Source organism: Bos taurus, chromosome 10 (genome assembly GCF_002263795.3).
Source record: "Bos taurus isolate L1 Dominette 01449 registration number 42190680 breed Hereford chromosome 10, ARS-UCD2.0, whole genome shotgun sequence".
In the NCBI taxonomy this organism is placed as follows: Eukaryota; Metazoa; Chordata; class Mammalia; order Artiodactyla; family Bovidae; genus Bos; species Bos taurus.
The window spans coordinates 51,387,608-51,404,668 of record NC_037337.1 but is presented as its reverse complement, the minus strand read 5'-3'; the positions used below and the strand labels follow the sequence as shown (position 1 = coordinate 51,404,668).

At 39.8% G+C, this 17,061-nt stretch overlaps 1 protein-coding gene across 2 annotated transcripts in view; it reads right to left on the bottom strand.

Annotated features, from left to right (window-relative positions):
• Nucleotides 1-12,814: 12,814 nt before the first annotated feature.
• The window catches only part of SLTM (SAFB like transcription modulator), a 43,910-nt gene continuing 39,663 nt past the window's right edge, over nt 12,815-17,061 (bottom strand). For both annotated transcript variants that reach the window (XM_024998008.2, XM_024998010.2), the window contains exons 20-21: nt 15,962-16,122; nt 12,815-13,885 (exon numbers count right to left, since the gene is read on the bottom strand). In XM_024998008.2, coding sequence (XP_024853776.1) covers nt 13,777-13,885; nt 15,962-16,122 — 270 coding nt within the window. In that variant the 3' untranslated portion in view covers nt 12,815-13,776. The remainder of the gene's footprint in view (nt 13,886-15,961; nt 16,123-17,061) is intronic.

Sequence of the window (17,061 nt, the reverse complement as noted above, 5' to 3'; positions counted from 1 at the left end):
AGTTTCATTATTTAAGAAGGTGCTCAAATCCCAAAATGCTTTTGGCTCTTTGTATATCAAACTAAAGATGCTTTTATCAGGTTCATTTGGAAAATGACACTAAATCTTCATTCTTTTCCAGTGTAGACCTGGGTGAAGGGGTAAGAAATCAGAGTGTTAAAAAAAAAAAAAAGAAATCAGAGTGTTAAAATTAATTTGCTCTCCCCCAAATAAAATTTTTTATATGTTACTCTTCATATTCTCTGATAGGTGCAATCCTTGGGGGAAGAAAAGGGGAACAAAAACAGCATTTATTCACAATTCACGTTTCCACACGCTCTATGTACTGAAGTTTGTGATGCATTGTTCTCTCCCAGACTGATGTGGTCATCGGAAGGCCATCCAGCATCATCTGGTTAAAAAACAGGCCATGGCATCAAAAGTGCCCAGGTTCAAATTCCACTATATAGTACTTCAAATTCCACACAAATAGTACTTAAAATTTATACTGTATCTATTTCGTTTTCTCTATTACTATTTTTACATGATATCTGACTAGGGCCAATAACATGAAAAATTGTCATTATATTTCAAATACAGAAACATCAAATACCAACCTCTGAAAATCCCACCCACGAATCAAGATTATTGCCAATTAGTTTATTGATCTACAAGCCCTGTCAAATATCTTATCATGATGAAATTCCCACTGTTAGAAATATGCCTAATATTGCAAATCCCAGCAGGAGTCTTTCTAGTTATACTCTACATCAGACAGTAACTACCTTTTCAGCCACGACTCCTATCTGCCCACGAGCTACAGATGAATTATCTGAAACTTACATGCAAACAGAGCCTCCGTATTCTTTATCTGGGTATTTGTTCTTTCTACTGCTAAACAGCTTTGGGACTTGGACAAGACTTAGTAATGTCTTTAAGTCTCAGTTTTATTCATGGATTGTTGCAAGGAATAAATCAAATACTATAGGTAAAGCATTTAGCCTAGAGCCTGATACATAAACACTGGCTATTATAGCATCAGAGCTAGATAGGGCCCACGTGAGGTAAAGCACTTAAGTGTGAAATTTAAGGGGGTGCCCCAAACACTCAGTAATGAAGATAAATATAATTTTAATGTAGTACTTTGAAAATTGACAATTAACACCAAAAATCAGTGATGAACAAAATATCAAAAATTTCAACTACAGGATTGGTAGTCTTGATTTTTATTTATTTATTTTTTTGGTAGGCTTGATTTTTCTTTGCCTCACTTCAATGTGGCTTAGCACGGTACTGTATAATGTATCATGTGTGTGGTGTGCATTGTTATGTAGTAGGTATTGTCATTTCTTTTTTGTTGTTGAACAGAACTGAAAACTGTCTCTTAATTCTCCTACCTGTGAGGATCACTGTCTAGTAATGTACTACTTGACACAGAAGCTGAAACAAGGGTGTCAGCTTATGTGGGTTCCGTTTTCTAAACTGTGCTGTCCTGACTGGTTAATACACAGTAAACAAACACGTTTGCTCAGCTATACTAAACTGAACCATTGTGACATGAAACTTCAGGAAAGCTTAAAGATTATACAGTGTGTGTGTGTGTGTGTGTGTGTGTGTGTGTGTATATATATGTCTATTTTCTGAAAATTACTTTAAGGAAAACCTTTCCAAAATCAATGTGCAATGGACTTTTCTTTGTTAAATTTTATTTTTTTTTAAAGTTCGTTTAATTGGAGGATAATTACTTACAATATTGTGATGGCTTTTGGCATACATCAATATGAATTGGCCATAAATATGCATGTGTCCTCCCATCCTGAACCCCCCTCCCATGGGAAAGGAGTACATCAAGGCTGTATATTGTCACCCTGCTTATTTAACTTCTATGCAGAGTACATCATGTGAAATGCCAGGCTGGATGAAGCACAAACTGGAATCAAGATTGCCAGGAGAAATACCAATAACCTCAGATACGCAGATGACGCCACCCTTATGGCAGAAAGCAGAGAGGAACTAAAGAGCCTCTTGATGAAGGTGAAAGAGAAGACTGAAAAAGCTGGCTTAAAACTGGACATTCAAAAAACGAAGATCACGGCATCCGGTCCCATCACTTCATGGCAAATAGATGGGGAAACAATGGAAACAGTGAGAGACTTGATTTTCTTGGGCTCTAAAATCACTGCAGATTGTGACTGCAGCCATGAAATTTAAAGATGTTTGCTCATTGGAAGAAAAGCTCTGAGCAACCTATACAGCATATTAAAAAGCAGAGACAGTACTTTGCCAACAAAGGTCTGTCTAGTCAAAGCTATGGTTTTTCCAGTAGTTACCTATGGATGTTGGAGAAGGAAATGGCAACCCACTCCAGTGTTCTTGCCTGGAGAATCCCAGGGACGGGGGAGCCTGGTGGGCCGCTGTCTATGGGGTCGCACAGAGTCGGACATGACTGAAGCGACTTAGCAGTAGCAGCAGCATGTATAGATGTGAGAGTTGGATCATAAAGAAAGCTGAGTGCCGAAGAATTGATGCTTCTGAACTGTGGTATTGGAGAAGACTCTTGAGAGTCCCTTGGACTGCAAGGAGATCCAACCAGTCCATCCTTAAGGAAATTAGTCCTGAATATTTATTGGAAGGATTGATGCTGAAGCTGAAACTGCAATACTTTGGTCACCTTGATGTGAAGAACTGACTCATTGGAAAAGACCCTGATGCTGGGAAAGATTGAACGCAGGAGAAAGGACTGGCAGAGGATGAGATGGTTGGATGGCATCACCGACTCGATGGACAGGATTTTGAGCAAGCTCTGGGAGCTGGTGGACACGGAGGCCTGGCGTGCTGCAGTCCATGAGGCCGCAGAGTCAGACATGACTGAGAGACTGAACCTCACTGACTCATTTATTTATCGGGCTGCATCAGGTCTTAGCTGTGGCCTGTGGGATCTTCACTGCATCATGCTGGATTTTTTGTTGTGGTGCACGAACTCTCTAGTTGTGGCACCCAGGCTCAGTAGTTGTAGTGTGTGGGCTCAGTTGCTTCCTAGCACATGAGATCTTAGTTCCCTGACCAGGGATTGAACCTGTGTCTCCTCTACTGCAGGGTAGATTCTTTTCTGTTTATTTCTTTATTTTTAATTGAAGGATAATTACAATATTGTATTGGTTTCTGCCATACATTCAACATGAGTCAGCCATAGGTATATATATGTCCCCTCATTCTTGAGCATCCCTCCCACCTCCCACCACATCCCACCCCCCTAGGTTATCAGAGAGCCCCAGTTTGAGTTCCCTGAGTCACACAGCAAATTCCCACTGGCTATCTATTTGACATGTGTTAGTGTATATGTTGCTATGCTACTTTCTCCATTTGTGCCACCCTCTCCTCCCTACTCGTCCCTCTCCACCTCCCCGCTGGCCCCAGTGTCCATAAATCTATTCTCTGTGTCTCCACTGGCAGGGCAGATTCTTAACCACTGGACTACCAGGGAAGTCCTTGCAATGGAATTTTCTACAGGACTCCCTTTGCCACTGAAGTGAGTTTGGGATCAATCAGTTTAATTATAGAATTGTTCTAGAGCTTCTGGCCATAAGTTCTTTAGATAAATTTTCCTTTATTCCAGATTTCACTTTCTAGTGAGTAGTATCATGCTAAAGCTCAGTTGTTTGCTATTTCAACACAATCCAGGCTGCCTTTGCCCTTCTATGCACACCAGCACTTACCCAAGTTAAAAGAAAGATGACATCTCCTAAGTTAACACTATTAGGAAGAATCTTCCAATATTTTATGCTTCCCTGCTGGTTGTACCCTAATTATAATTACTGTAAAAACCCCTATGAGATGGAGAGGTACCAACAAATTCAGAAGCAAAACATAATATTTGAGAAAATTAGCCAACACACGAAGGAAAGTTATTAGGAATAAAGATAAGTCAATTACAGTTTACTCAAAGCATATAAAAAATCCATTATTTTTGCATATAAAAGAGGAAAACAAGGGATTTCCTTAATTCTAAGGTGTTAGTATTCAGTTCAGTTCAGTTCAGTCGCTCAGTCATGTCTGACACTTTGCAACCCCATGAACTGCAGCACAGCAGGCCTCCCTGTCCATCACCAACTCCCGGAGTCTACTCAAACTCATGTCCATCGAGTCGGTGATGCCATCGAGCCATCTCATCCCCTTCTCTTCCTGCCCCCAATCACTCCCAGCATCAGGGTCTTTTCCAGTGAGTCAACTCTTCGCATGAGGTGGCCAAACTATTGGAGTTTCAGCTTTAGCATCAGTCCTTCCAATGAACACCCAGGACTGAACTCCTTTAGGACGGACTGATTGCACCGCCTTGCAGTCCAAGGGACTCTCAAGAGTCTTCTCCAACACCACAGTTCAAAAGCATCAATTCCTCGGCGCTCAGCTTTCTTCACAGTCCAACTCTCACATCCATACATGACCACAGGAAAAACCATAGCCTTCACTAGATGGACCTCTGTTGGCAAAGTAATGTCTCTGCTTTTGAATATGCTATCTAGGTTGGTCATAACTTTTCTTCCAAGGAGTAAGCGTCTTTTAATTTCATGGCTGCAGTCACCATCTGCAGTGATTTTGGAGCCAAAAAAATAAAGTTGACACTGTTTCCACTGTTTCCGCATCTATTTCCCATGAAGTGATGGGACCAGGTGCCATGATCTTAGTTTTCTGAATGTTGAGCTTTAAGCCAACTTTTTCACTCTCCACTTTCACTTTCATCAAGAGGCTTTTGAGTTCCTCTTCACTTTCTGCCATAAGGGTGGTGTCATCTGCATATCTGAGGTGATTGATATTTCTCCCGGCAATCTTGATTCCAGCTTGTGCTTCATCCAGCCCAGTATTTCTCATGATGTACTCTGCATATAAGTAAAATAAGCAGGGTGACAATATACAGCCTTTTCCTATTTGGAACCAGTCTGTTGTTCCATGTCCAGTTCTAACTGTTGCTTCCTGACCTGCATATAGGTTTCTCAAGAGGCAGGTCAGGTGGTCTGGCATTCCCATCTCTTTCAGAATTTTCCACAGTTTATTGTGATCCACACAGTCACTGGCTTTGGCATAGTCAATAATGCAAAAGTAGACGTTTTTCTGGAACTCTCTTGCTTTTTCCATGATCTAGCGGATGTTGGCAATTTGATCTCTGGTTCCTCTGCCTTTTCTAAAACCAGCTTGAACATCTGGAAGTTCACAATTCACGTATTGCTGAAGCCTGACTTGGAGAATATTGAGCATTACTTTACTAGCATGTGAGATGAGTGCAACTGTGTGGTACTTTGAGCATTCTTTGGCATTGCCTTTTTTGGGGATTGGAATGAAAACTGACCTTTTCCAGTCCTGTGGCCACTGCTGAGTTTTCCAAATAGGCTGGCATATTGAGTGCAGCACTTTCATAGCATCATCTTTCAGGATTTGAAATAGCTCAACTGGAATTCCATCACCTCCACTAGCTTTGTTCATAGTGATGCTTTCTAAGGCCCACTTGACTTCACATTCCAGGATGTCTGGCTCTAGGTCAGTGATCACACCATCGTGATTATCTGGGTTGTGAAGCTCTTTTTTGTACAGTTCTTGTGTGTATTCTTGCCACCTGTTTTTAATATTTCTTCTGCTTCTGTTAAGTCCATGCCATTTATGTTCTTTATCGAGCCCATCTTTGCATGAAATGTTCCCTTGGTATCTCTAATTTTCTTGAAGAGATCTCTAGTCTTTCCCATTCTGTTGTTTTCCTCTATTTCTTTGCATTGATCACTGAGGAAGGCTTAGAGGATGAGATGGCTGGATGGCATCACCGACTCGATGGACATGAGTTTGAGTGATCTCCGGGAGTTGGTGACGCACAGGGAGGCCTGGCGTGCTGCAATTCATGGGGTTGCAAAGAGTCGGACATGACTGAGTGACTGAACTGAATTACTTAGTACAATGCCTAATACATGGTAAGTGCTCAATAAATATGAACTTCTGTGATGACAATCAAGGTTATGTAACATGCCTGACAAGATTTGTTACCCTTTTAGTCTCCTGTGATTAGATAGAATGACCAGAGTTGCCTATATTTGAATTTTTATTGTAAGTTAGAGAGGAATCATTAAGGTCATACATCTGTAGATAAAGAAAGTGGGGTCCATAAAAGTTAGATTATATGCTTCAGCTAGTAGGATCAGATCCAGACTCCAAGACTTCTAACTCTGGATCTAGTCTCTTAATCTTGGTATCAATCTATAATCTTTTTTAAAGGTGACTCTCCTGCCGAGGTCCAGCCCTGGCTAATCCAGGGTATTCGAAGGGGAGACGGAGTCGGCGACTATTTACATACTTATCAAAGATATAAAGAGTAATAGAATGAGGATAGCTCAGTAGGAAAATTCAGTGGAGAAAAGAGGCTGAGTAGCTTGGTTTACGCAGGGAGACCAATAAAACTTCAAGACAAGAGTTTGCACCACTTACGCAGGCCGCAGGCGTCCTTCCGTTCTCCCGAAGGAGAGGAGACACTGAGGCCTCCCCGGTTGGATCTTAGAAGCCCAAGCATAATTAGTACGCATGGTGGGTTCCGCGCTCCAGATGGAGACTTCAGCCAGAAGTTAAAGGGAAGAATGACATGGGGAGACCAAGCGTTGGTGAGCAAGGCCCGTAGCTTTATTTTCAACAGGGGCTTTTATACCCTTAGTTACACATAGAGGATAATAGGGGATGCAAAGTCAGCGGTTTTGGTTTCTTTCCTGCAAATTTATCGTATACAAATGGTTTAGGTGATTTACATTATCTTCTGGCCAGAAGGCCTATTAACATTTTATGACTCTTGACAAGGACTTATCACAAAGACTTATTTTCTCTAAGAGTAATTATTTTAAGGTTTGGTGCCATCTTTAGAAGATAAAATTGCATTCGTATAGGGCGGATGTGTAATGGGTTTACAACAAAGGAAAGAATTTATTACCTTAAGAGTCTAAAGTTACTAACACCAAGGCCACTACTTATTTTTTCTATATACCAACTATATTAATTAATACACATTCAAGGATACAATTCAGGGGATGTGAAAACTTGGCAACAAGCATTGGTTCATCAATGAAATCTTTTACTAGTTTTATTCTGACAGTTTCTCTCTGAGAGGCTCTAAGCTATTTGAATATCTTAAGCTTCCCTTGCCTCTCGAGGCTGGGAGACTGTAAACAATCGTATGCATAGCTGTAGGAGTCTGGGTAAACTTGTCAGGCGAGTTAGAGAGCCATCTGAGGGGTTTGGATTTAAACACTCCTAATTGCCCAGGAACTTTATTAATTGGAGCTGTAAGTTAACTCTTTGACAGAGAGAGCGAGATGGTGGTGGGGGACAGCCCCCAGTAAAGTCAGAGGTGAGAGCAAAAAGCAATAAAGTAGGCAGACTCTGGTTTTTTGGGCAAGATGCTCGAGAATATCCAGGGGGACTCCTGAGGCTCGATCCCGCCTTTGCGTATGCCGAGGCTCCTTCCTCATGACCTTTGTCACGAGTGGAATGCCTCACCGGCTCCCAGCACTCTCCCAGTTAATATACTAAATACAAAGTACTGCTTATCTAATAATATGTAGAATTAATATTTCACATCTTAACCAACACAGTTTTAAAGCCCTAGACAGAAGTTCCTAATGCTGAAGTTCACCTTCCCCTATCCCAAGTGGTTCAATGATATGAAATTATTATTTGTCAGTTAACTGGAAAATTACATTATTCAGAGCATCTCATCCCACTGGCAAGATGGTGTTTCTGAAACTAAAATGACATGTTGGAGCAGTGATGAGGAAAACTCTACTAATAAAATTGGCAGCTGCTCTTCAAAGAACATTTGGTTCTTCCTACTCTGAGCTGTATCTACATAATGATTCTCAACCAGGGTGCACACGTGGATCCTTTGGGGAAGCTTTGGCAGACAAATATGCTGAAGTGCTGCCCTGAATGTCTTGGAGTAGGGTCCAGGCTTGAGAACTATTTACTGCCTTATCTCACCAAATTAGACCGAAGATTTCATCAGCAACAGCTATACTATTTCAATTCTCTACGTAACCAGCAAAATTTACAAATGAAATTTTTCTTTTTTTATCATCAGAGAGCACAAGTTTGCTACAAGAGAATCAGTGAGAATTAGTTCAGTATTCCATACGTGTTTTCACCGTTTAAATCCTTACAACAGCCCTGCAAGGTAAGCACAGTTCATCATGGCATCTTGGACTTACAGATAAGCTGCCCATTATTGTACCCACCTAGTAAATGGCAAACTGCCACTTGAACTCCTAATTCCTACATATCCCTAAGTCTTTAGACTGGACAGTCCTGTAGGTTGTCCAGAAACAAGGGCCTTTCCTATGGTACAGTCTGGCCCAAGTGTGGTTTGTTAAGAGTGCTTCTGTGGTAGTGAAATGTACGCAAGGTGAAGCAGATCCAGTCAGGGTGTTTTTCCTGAGGCCAGAAAGCCAAGAACAAGAGGAACCAAGGATTGCAGATCATTTGGGAAATAGAGTAAAAGTCATTTTAAAAGCTCATAGGTATATGATAATTAAAAGAAAACTGGGATACTTCAGGGTTTTTATCTTACAGGATATTTTAGAATTTTTAGTATTACTATCATATACTTAAGAAATGTACTATGTATCTTACTTCTCATGGTATCTGATCTGTCTCCTGTCCACTCTATCTCCCAAATGCCTGCCTGGTAGACCATAATGAGTAAAGTAATGAAGTTAATATATGTTGACAGAAATTTGAGAGACAGAAAACAGTCTTTATCCAAATGACTGGTTATTGTTTGAGCTTTTGATATAAGCAGTCTCTTAATAAATCAATAAAAAATTAGCCACTGAGCAGATTTCATATTCTTGCTTCCTAACCCAGAGGTCAAATCCAAGTGGGAAGCAAATTTATGATTTGGTGAGCTTGGAACTGGAGCAAATATGATTTGATGGTTAATATTCATGCCTAAGAGGCTTCCCAGGTGGCTCAGTAGTAAAGAATCTGCCTGCTATGCAGGTGCAGGAGATGCCACAGGCTCAGTAACCTGGTTCAGGAAGATTGCCTGGAGGAGGGCATGGCAACCCACTCCAATATTCTTGCCTCAAAGAATCCCAAAGACAGAGGAGCCTGGCCGGGCACAGTTCATAGGGTCACACAGAGTCAGGCACAACAGAAATAACTGCGCACACACATCGTGCCGAAGGCAGGCATCTACTCTGTTTGGCTTAAGTCTGATGGTCTGGGCAACCTGTCTCTAAACAGTCTCATTTCTTGCTACCGCAAAGGGAGCAGAGGCTTGGAGAGTTTTGGGCCCTCCTCAAGTGCTTACCTCAGTTTTCACCAGATACTCTCAAAGTTACAAGTATTCAATCTTAGAAAATGTGTTCAGTCAGTCAGTTCAGTCACTCAGTCACGTCTGACTCTGCGACCACATGGACTGCAGCACGCCAGGCTTCCCCGTCAATCACCAACTCCCAGAGCTTTCTCAAACTCATGTCTATCTAGTCAGTGATGCCATCCAACCATCTCATCCTCTGTCATCCCCTTCTCCTCCTGCCTTCAATCTTTCCCAGCCTCAGGGTCTTTTCAAATGAGTCAGTTCTTCGCATCAGGTGGCCAAAGTATTGGAGTTTCAGCTTCAACATCAGTCCTTCCAATGAATATTCAGGACTGATTTCCTTTAGGATTGACTGTTTTGATCACCTTGCAGTCCAAGGGACTCTCAAGAGTCTTCTCCAACACCACAGTTAAAAAGCATCAATTCTTCGCACTCAGCTTTCTTTATGGTCCAACTCTCACATCCATACACTGGAAAAACCAGAGCTTTGACTAGATGGACCTTTGTTGGCAAAGTAATGTCTCGGCTTTTTAATATGCTGTCTTGGTTGGTCATAGCTTTTCTTCCAAGCAAGTGTCTTTTAATTTCTTCTAATTAGAAAACCGTGTTGGTTATACCAATTCAATTGTACAAAGCCCAGACCCCCACCCCCCAACCCCTATTCCTACCAAACTGCAGCCCCTAAGTACCTTCTAGAAAAATTCTGAATTCTCCATATAGGTATTTACTTGACAGTTATTTATTGAATAGCTACTAAGTGTGAGGTGCTCAGGATATGGCAGTGAAAACTAAACAAAAACTGCAGACAAAACTGCTGCCCTCCTGGAGCTTACATCCAAGTTGGAAGAAATATATGATAAATGTCAGATGGGAAGGGGAAGGGAGAATATTGAGAGTGGATAAAAGTGTTATAAAAGTTATAAATACTAGGGAAGGCGTCACTGAGAAAGTGACATTTTCACGAAGTGGATGTGGCAGGGAAGTATATTCCAGATCAAGGCAAAAGGCCAGAGATGGGAGACTGTATTCAAGAAACAGGAAGAGGCTGATGTGACGGAAACAAAGTTTGCAAGGAGAGAAGCAGGAAACAAGGTGATCAGAAGTAGCGCAATTCCAAAGGCTGGATTTATTCCAAGGGAGATATGGCAAAATTTGAAGGTTTAGAACAGAAAAAAGAAAAACATTTGCCATTTGGTGGGGGAGACATAAAAGTAATTGGTACAGAATACATAGGTGAAAATTAACTGTTTGGAAGCTTACCCTTAAGCCTGGTTAGAAGCACCAAGTATAACAGAGAGAAAGGAAAGAGAGAACCTTATTTTGCAGGAAGCACTTAAGGACTTCAGAAAACAGTTTTTTTCAGGTAAAAATAAGCTGATGCAGTTTTACTGATCTGTTTACATGACGCAATTTGACTGATGCAGTTTACATGATGTAGAAAAGAGAACTAACTGTATGTATGGCAGCCTTACTGACTTTGAAGAGAGTGGCTAAACATTTGTGAGGATTAGCTAGTTTGGGGGGGGCGGTGACTGAAATGTTAAATTAGAGACACTGAGAGGAAAGCTAATTAAGCACTGTTAGAGGTGCTGGAAAAGATTCATCTTTACGTAACGAGCTGGATTAGATGAGGTTTGAAAGAATGCACAAGTAACTTGACATTTTTATAGTTTAAAGGATTCAGTAAGTGTTTAATCGTTGGAACCGGCTTAAATATGGAGGAACTGGGTTAACTGACAAGGGATTCAATACAGGCAGAAGGGTTTCTAAATGTTTCTATGCAACTCTGAAGTTTTTACATTTCTTTTACAATTATGTTGGGCAATTATTTGAAACTGTACTTATTTGAAGTTTCTGACTTCAGTGTCTTGTCCAAGCTTGTTAAGACTGGCTCTTTCTTCTTCTTTAAAAACCATCTCTTTCCTGAACCACTGTAAGTTGTCTGTCACTCCTCAATCACTGAAACCTTCTAGCATTATGCTGAAACAGTTTGGGATCGTTTGATAAATATATGGAGAGTAACAAAATTTTCTCTTTTCTCTTGGTTTTGAGGAACTCATCTTCTTTTATAAACTCTTTAAAACTGGATTTCACTACTGATCCTTAGCCAGCCAGATCTCACCCCTGAACCCTGAAGGTTACTTCCAAACCCAATGCCAAAACTTCAGAAAGCAGTTCTGTTAGGTTTTTTCAACTTAAAAATGCTATACTATGGCAACTTTGAGGAAAAAAATAACCACCTACCAGTCTGTGGACAGTTGTGCCGTTCAGTGTTAGGTGTAGAAAGATTATAACAAATGAAAGATCTAATATTTTAAGAGATTACTTCTCAGATCCCCATCTGAAAATGGATAGAACAATAATTGTTACTTACAGCTAGTAGAATTCTTTTTGAGTATTAGGCAAGCAATGCATTTAAAATGCTTAGTACATTGCCCAGCAAATAAAGTGCTTAGCAATGTTAGCAACTGGGTAATCCATTATGGTCAGCACAGCTCCACTCTACCAATGGGGAAAAAGATCAAAAGTGACCTAAAGACCCAAAGTTTACAAAGAGGCAAAGCAGAAAAGTAAGTTAGTTCATTGCAACACATAACTGAGGCTTCCTATTGTACCGTTCTACAACGTGCAGAGGGGATCAGGAAATGAAGAAGTAGACCTCTACACACAGACAGACCCCTGCTCCAAAACTGCAGGGTTAGGAGGGGAAGAAAAGGGTATGAAATCCAGAACAATAGAAGAAGTGCCAGTTCCCCAAAGAGTCAAAGACAAAGGTACCCTGGCTGCCTTCAATAAAGAACTTCAATAAAGACTCCTTCTCAAATCAAAAGGTGGCCTCTGGGCAATCCCTTGGCACCCATCTTTTACTTTGTGTAAGCATACATGCTGCTGAGTTTTCCAAGAATCTAGACCATCTGAACTACTGATTCACATGAAGGAATATGGGAGGCTTTAAGAGGTGGTATTCAGAATTTTCCTTGAAGGATTTCCCTGGAAAAGATGCTTAAAAAAAAAAAAAAGTCATAAGGTTAGTGCTTAAGTTTCCAACACTTCAGTAGAAGCGAAGAGTCAGTTAGACTTATATCCTAGGAAGAAGACCAAAACACTGTCATTAAAGCTCTGCTGCTGCTGCTCCTGCTAAGTCACTTCAGTCGTGTCCGACTCTGTGCGACCTCATAGACGGCAGCCCACCAGGCTCCCCCGTCCCTGGGATTCTCCAGGCAAGAACACTGGAGTGGGTTGCCATTTCCTTCTCCAATGCATGAAAGTGAAAAGTGAAAAGTGAAAGTGAAGTCGCTCAGTCATGTCCGACTCTTCACGACCCCATGGACTACAGCCCACCAGGCTCCTCTGTCCATGGGGTTTTCCAGGCAAGAGTACTGGAGTGGGGTGCCATTGCCTTCTCCCGTTAAAGCTCTAAACTTAGTCAATTACTTGGAGTAAGGAAAAGGGCTGGAGGACCAACAGCTAAAACGCTGGAAACAAAGACACATACACTTCCAGGTGTGGATTTTTATTTTCACAAAGAGACAACAATGCCTTCCCACATACAAGTATTTACAAAACCCAACTGATTCACCAATCTAGAACCTGGGTTTTTGTTTTTTGTTTTTCCACTTCTCAACATAGTTGGGAATATGGAAACATTAATACCAACACAATTCCCAGAGATGGAATTTATCCATCAAACAGTGCAGATTACCTAAAAGTGCACTTACCTGCACAACTCAGTCTAAGAACCTCAGTGATACAAATCTCATGGCCAAGGTTTTATTAATCTATTTGGTTTCATACCATGCAAACCTGAACAAGTGTGCTGCTACACTAAACTGAAAATTGGTTTTCATTTTACAATTAAAAAGGTTCTCAACGCTTTAGCAACTATACAGAATATGAAGGTTTATTTCAAAAAAGAGTACATTTCTTAAAACCAGGATACACAGATGCACTTAATGTAACAGTACCTTCTGCAAAAATAGGTTACATAATACTCAGAAATGCAAGGAACAATCTTATTTTCTAAAAATTAAACAGCAGACTTCTTAAGCTTAAACAGCCTTCAAAATGGAGGCTGAAAATTCTTGTTGATAAGAAGTAACTCTAGAGCCTGACACCACAGAGCTAATGCTGCAAATTAAACCACTACCACACACCTGCAAACTACTCTTTATATTCACACAGCGTTAAACAAAATGGTTTTGATTCCTATCCTTTCCAATGTGTCTTGGTGCTGCAAGAAAAAAAGTTGAATGATACACAAAACTATTAAAAGTTACAACGGAACTATTTAAACATCTTCTCCAAAATTGAGAAAAGCAATCATGTTAAATTTTAAAAAAAGAGAAAAAGGAAAAGTCTGACAACTCTCAAGCAAGTCAGAGGTCCTCTTCATAAGTAGTCAAGTAAAGTTTATAGGAGATTTCAATAAATTATCTTGAAACCATGGCAGCAAGTAATTTTCAGAATCGTCGTGGAGGTACACCCTTAAATGGCTTAAATCCGGAGCCACTTCCTCTTGGCATGGAATTGCCACTGATTTGTACAATTCTATTAATTGGGGATGCATTACTGAAAAAAGGTTTAAAAGAAAAAATTGTCAGAGAACAAGAGAGAAAATAACGACAGCTAATACCTAAAAAGTGATTATTATTTAACAGACACTGTTCTTTGTACTTTACTCATCTTAAATAATTTACTTTTTTCCAACAGTTCTGTGAGGTATGTATCATTGCTAACCCCGCTTTCCTGATGAAGAGTGATACAGCATTTAAGTTAGCTACCTAAGATCACAATGCTTATCTGATAATAAACAGTGGCATAAGGATTTCAACTCTTACAGTCTTGTGTTAAACTCCTGCCTCTTAGTAAGCCATGTCATGGTCTGCATATGAATGGACTTCTCAGAGTGTGGTCCTTAGATCTGCATCAGCATCAACTAGGAACTTGAACCTCTGAACTATAGGACATCATTTAAGAAATACTTTTGGAATTTCTTTTATATGAATAATGCAACACAGTAGATATGAATAAATAATATAGGAATAAAAACCCACCCCAAAACGCTATATAACAAATTTGGAAGATATAAATCCATGGTGAAATGGTTTAAGGATAAAACCTGATTAAAGAAAGGCTTGGATGCCAGGCTAAGTGATCTAAAGAAGCTGTTTGTAGTTCTGGAGCAAGTAAATGGTGTAAGAAAACAGTCTCAACAGTTAAATTTAGAAATAATGGAAAAAAATGGAGGAGAGAAAAATATTGGGAAGATCGACAGGAGCTGAAATGAAAAAGAAGACAAAGCCACCACAAATATTTTTTTTTAACTGAACCATACTTAGAAATTTATGCTAGGCAAGAAGAAAAATAAAGATGAGGCCCTTATTTTTTCCAGTCTGGCACTGGCAAATTAAAAGAAGTTGGAGACAACGGAAACATAAAGATCTGAAATAGGAGGGGAATGAGTTTCCTTGTGACCTTGAATTTATTGACTCATCCAAGCATCTACATGGTGATCACAATATAATATAATAAAGAATAGTGTCTAAAATCCAACCATGTGAAGGAGCCAATAAAATAAATTTAAAATTATGGTACATTAGAAAACAGAGGACTGTTTCAAAAAAGGAAAATCAAAAGGTTTTAATCACCAAAGTGCCCAAGAACTAAAAAAAAAAATAAAGGAATCTGTATTTATCAAGAAAAAAGGTATGGGTGACCTTTAAAAACCAAGGAGAGGGGAAGAAGGGGGTGGGAAAAATCTGATATATATACACTACCATGTGTAAAATAGATAGCTAGTGGGAACCTGCTCTACAGCACAGGGAGCTCAGCTAGGTGCTCTGTAAAGACCTAGATGGATGGGATAGGGGTAGGGGGTGCGAGGGAAGTTCAAGAGGGAGAGGATGTATGTATACATATACCTGATTCACTTCCTTGTACAGCAGAAACTAACACAATATTGTAAAGCAATTATCCTCCACTTAAAAAAAAAAAGTGATGAGGCTGGGCAGGCACAAGTATAACACTCACTTAAATTTGATGGTGGAAGCAACCAATACAATAGTAGTAACTGGGGTCAGTGAGCTAAGCCAATGTCTCTTCTAAGATAGATGAATGGGAAAGAATGAAGTGTATAGAAGAGATAGACCAAATACTTGTCAGCTGAGGGGTCACAATGAATATTGGTATGAAGAGAAAATAAAGCTCATCTCTTAGCATCTGAACAGCCTTTAGAGTAAATGTCCAAAAATTTTGATAAAGCTATTTGAGAAAGGAGGAAGCAGAACATACTTTCAGTTTCTTCTTCCTTTCTAAACATTTTTGTAATGATAGTGAACAAGAAGATTGTTCCAATATGAAATTAATATTCCTGTCTACTGGATTCTGACATGTATACATACCTATATGAAGATGTATGCCAAAATACCAACTAATTAACTTATAATGAGGAATATTAACACCAGAGCATGAGCACAAACCCTGCATATAATCTCCTGGAGACTTTGAGTTAATATGAAGAAATACCTGGGCAGACCTACGGTTGTTACTCATTGTAATTCAATCTCTCAGAAACCATAACGACTTTTAAAGGAAAAAGGTTTGGTTGTATGCTGGCAGAAAAACTTGAACTGATTAACTACTTACCTCGTATGTTGCGTTATCATGCCTGCTCCTGTCCGGCCATCACCCATTCGCCTTGTATCATGATAGCCAGGCCCTTGAGAAGGTGGACCATGCCATTCTTTCCTTGGTCCACTTGTGTCCCGTCCATGGCGTTCAACTACATGTCGTTCTTCAGGATAGTGCTAAAGAATAACATATTAAAAGAAAACCTCAGCCTCAGGCCAATTTACTTATGCTGGTATACTTCTCATGTCAGAAAGAAATTAAGACGTCTGAGAAGATGAAAGAACTAATAATATGAAAAAAGGTTTCCATCTACTTTGAACTGGGAAGCTACTCAGGCTATAAGGGTAGAAAAGTAGAAAATGATTCAGCATTGTTATTTCTATACCTTCTAACACCCATGTACTTTTTGACCCTTGAGTATTTCTGGATCTATATATAATGCCTAGATCTCTACATGTGTTAAGAAGGCATACTGAGAGATCAGAACCTTAAGACAATCAGGGTAGGGTATATGATCCACATGCAAATACCACATAGAAATAGGAGCTGTCATCTTATTTTACACAGTACTAGTTATTGTTATGGCTCTTACAAGGCCTTACATCCATGAGTATTAAAAAAAAAGAATACTGAACATAAAGAAACAAAAACAGAGAACTAAGGATCTGAGAGAGGGAAAAAAAAAAAAAAGGGTCAAAAGTTATGAAAGCCTACAGAAATCTGAAGGTGCTCTACAGATGCATACTGCTGTCAGAAGAGCTCACAGACCCAACACCGTGAAAACGAAATTTCCAAGGGAGGAATAAGATCCTTCCCTAAAGATACCTTTTGCAAAAAAGGTAACTGAATGCAGAGGGGCTAGTCTATGAGACTGCGTTAAACTTTAAATAAGGCAGAATATCTGGATTATATTAAACAAATTTTAAAAAGTTCTATTCAGGGTATAGCTCAATGAATTGATCTACTGAATATTTCTACTTACTAGAAACACTGCAACTTATAAATCCCAGCAGGCCCAAATCTGTTTCAAAAATGTTTTGTATGAAATGGAAAACACAAAGCGGTATTAACTAGAATGCCTAGAGATTAAAAAGTTTGCTGGTAAAAAGTTGTTA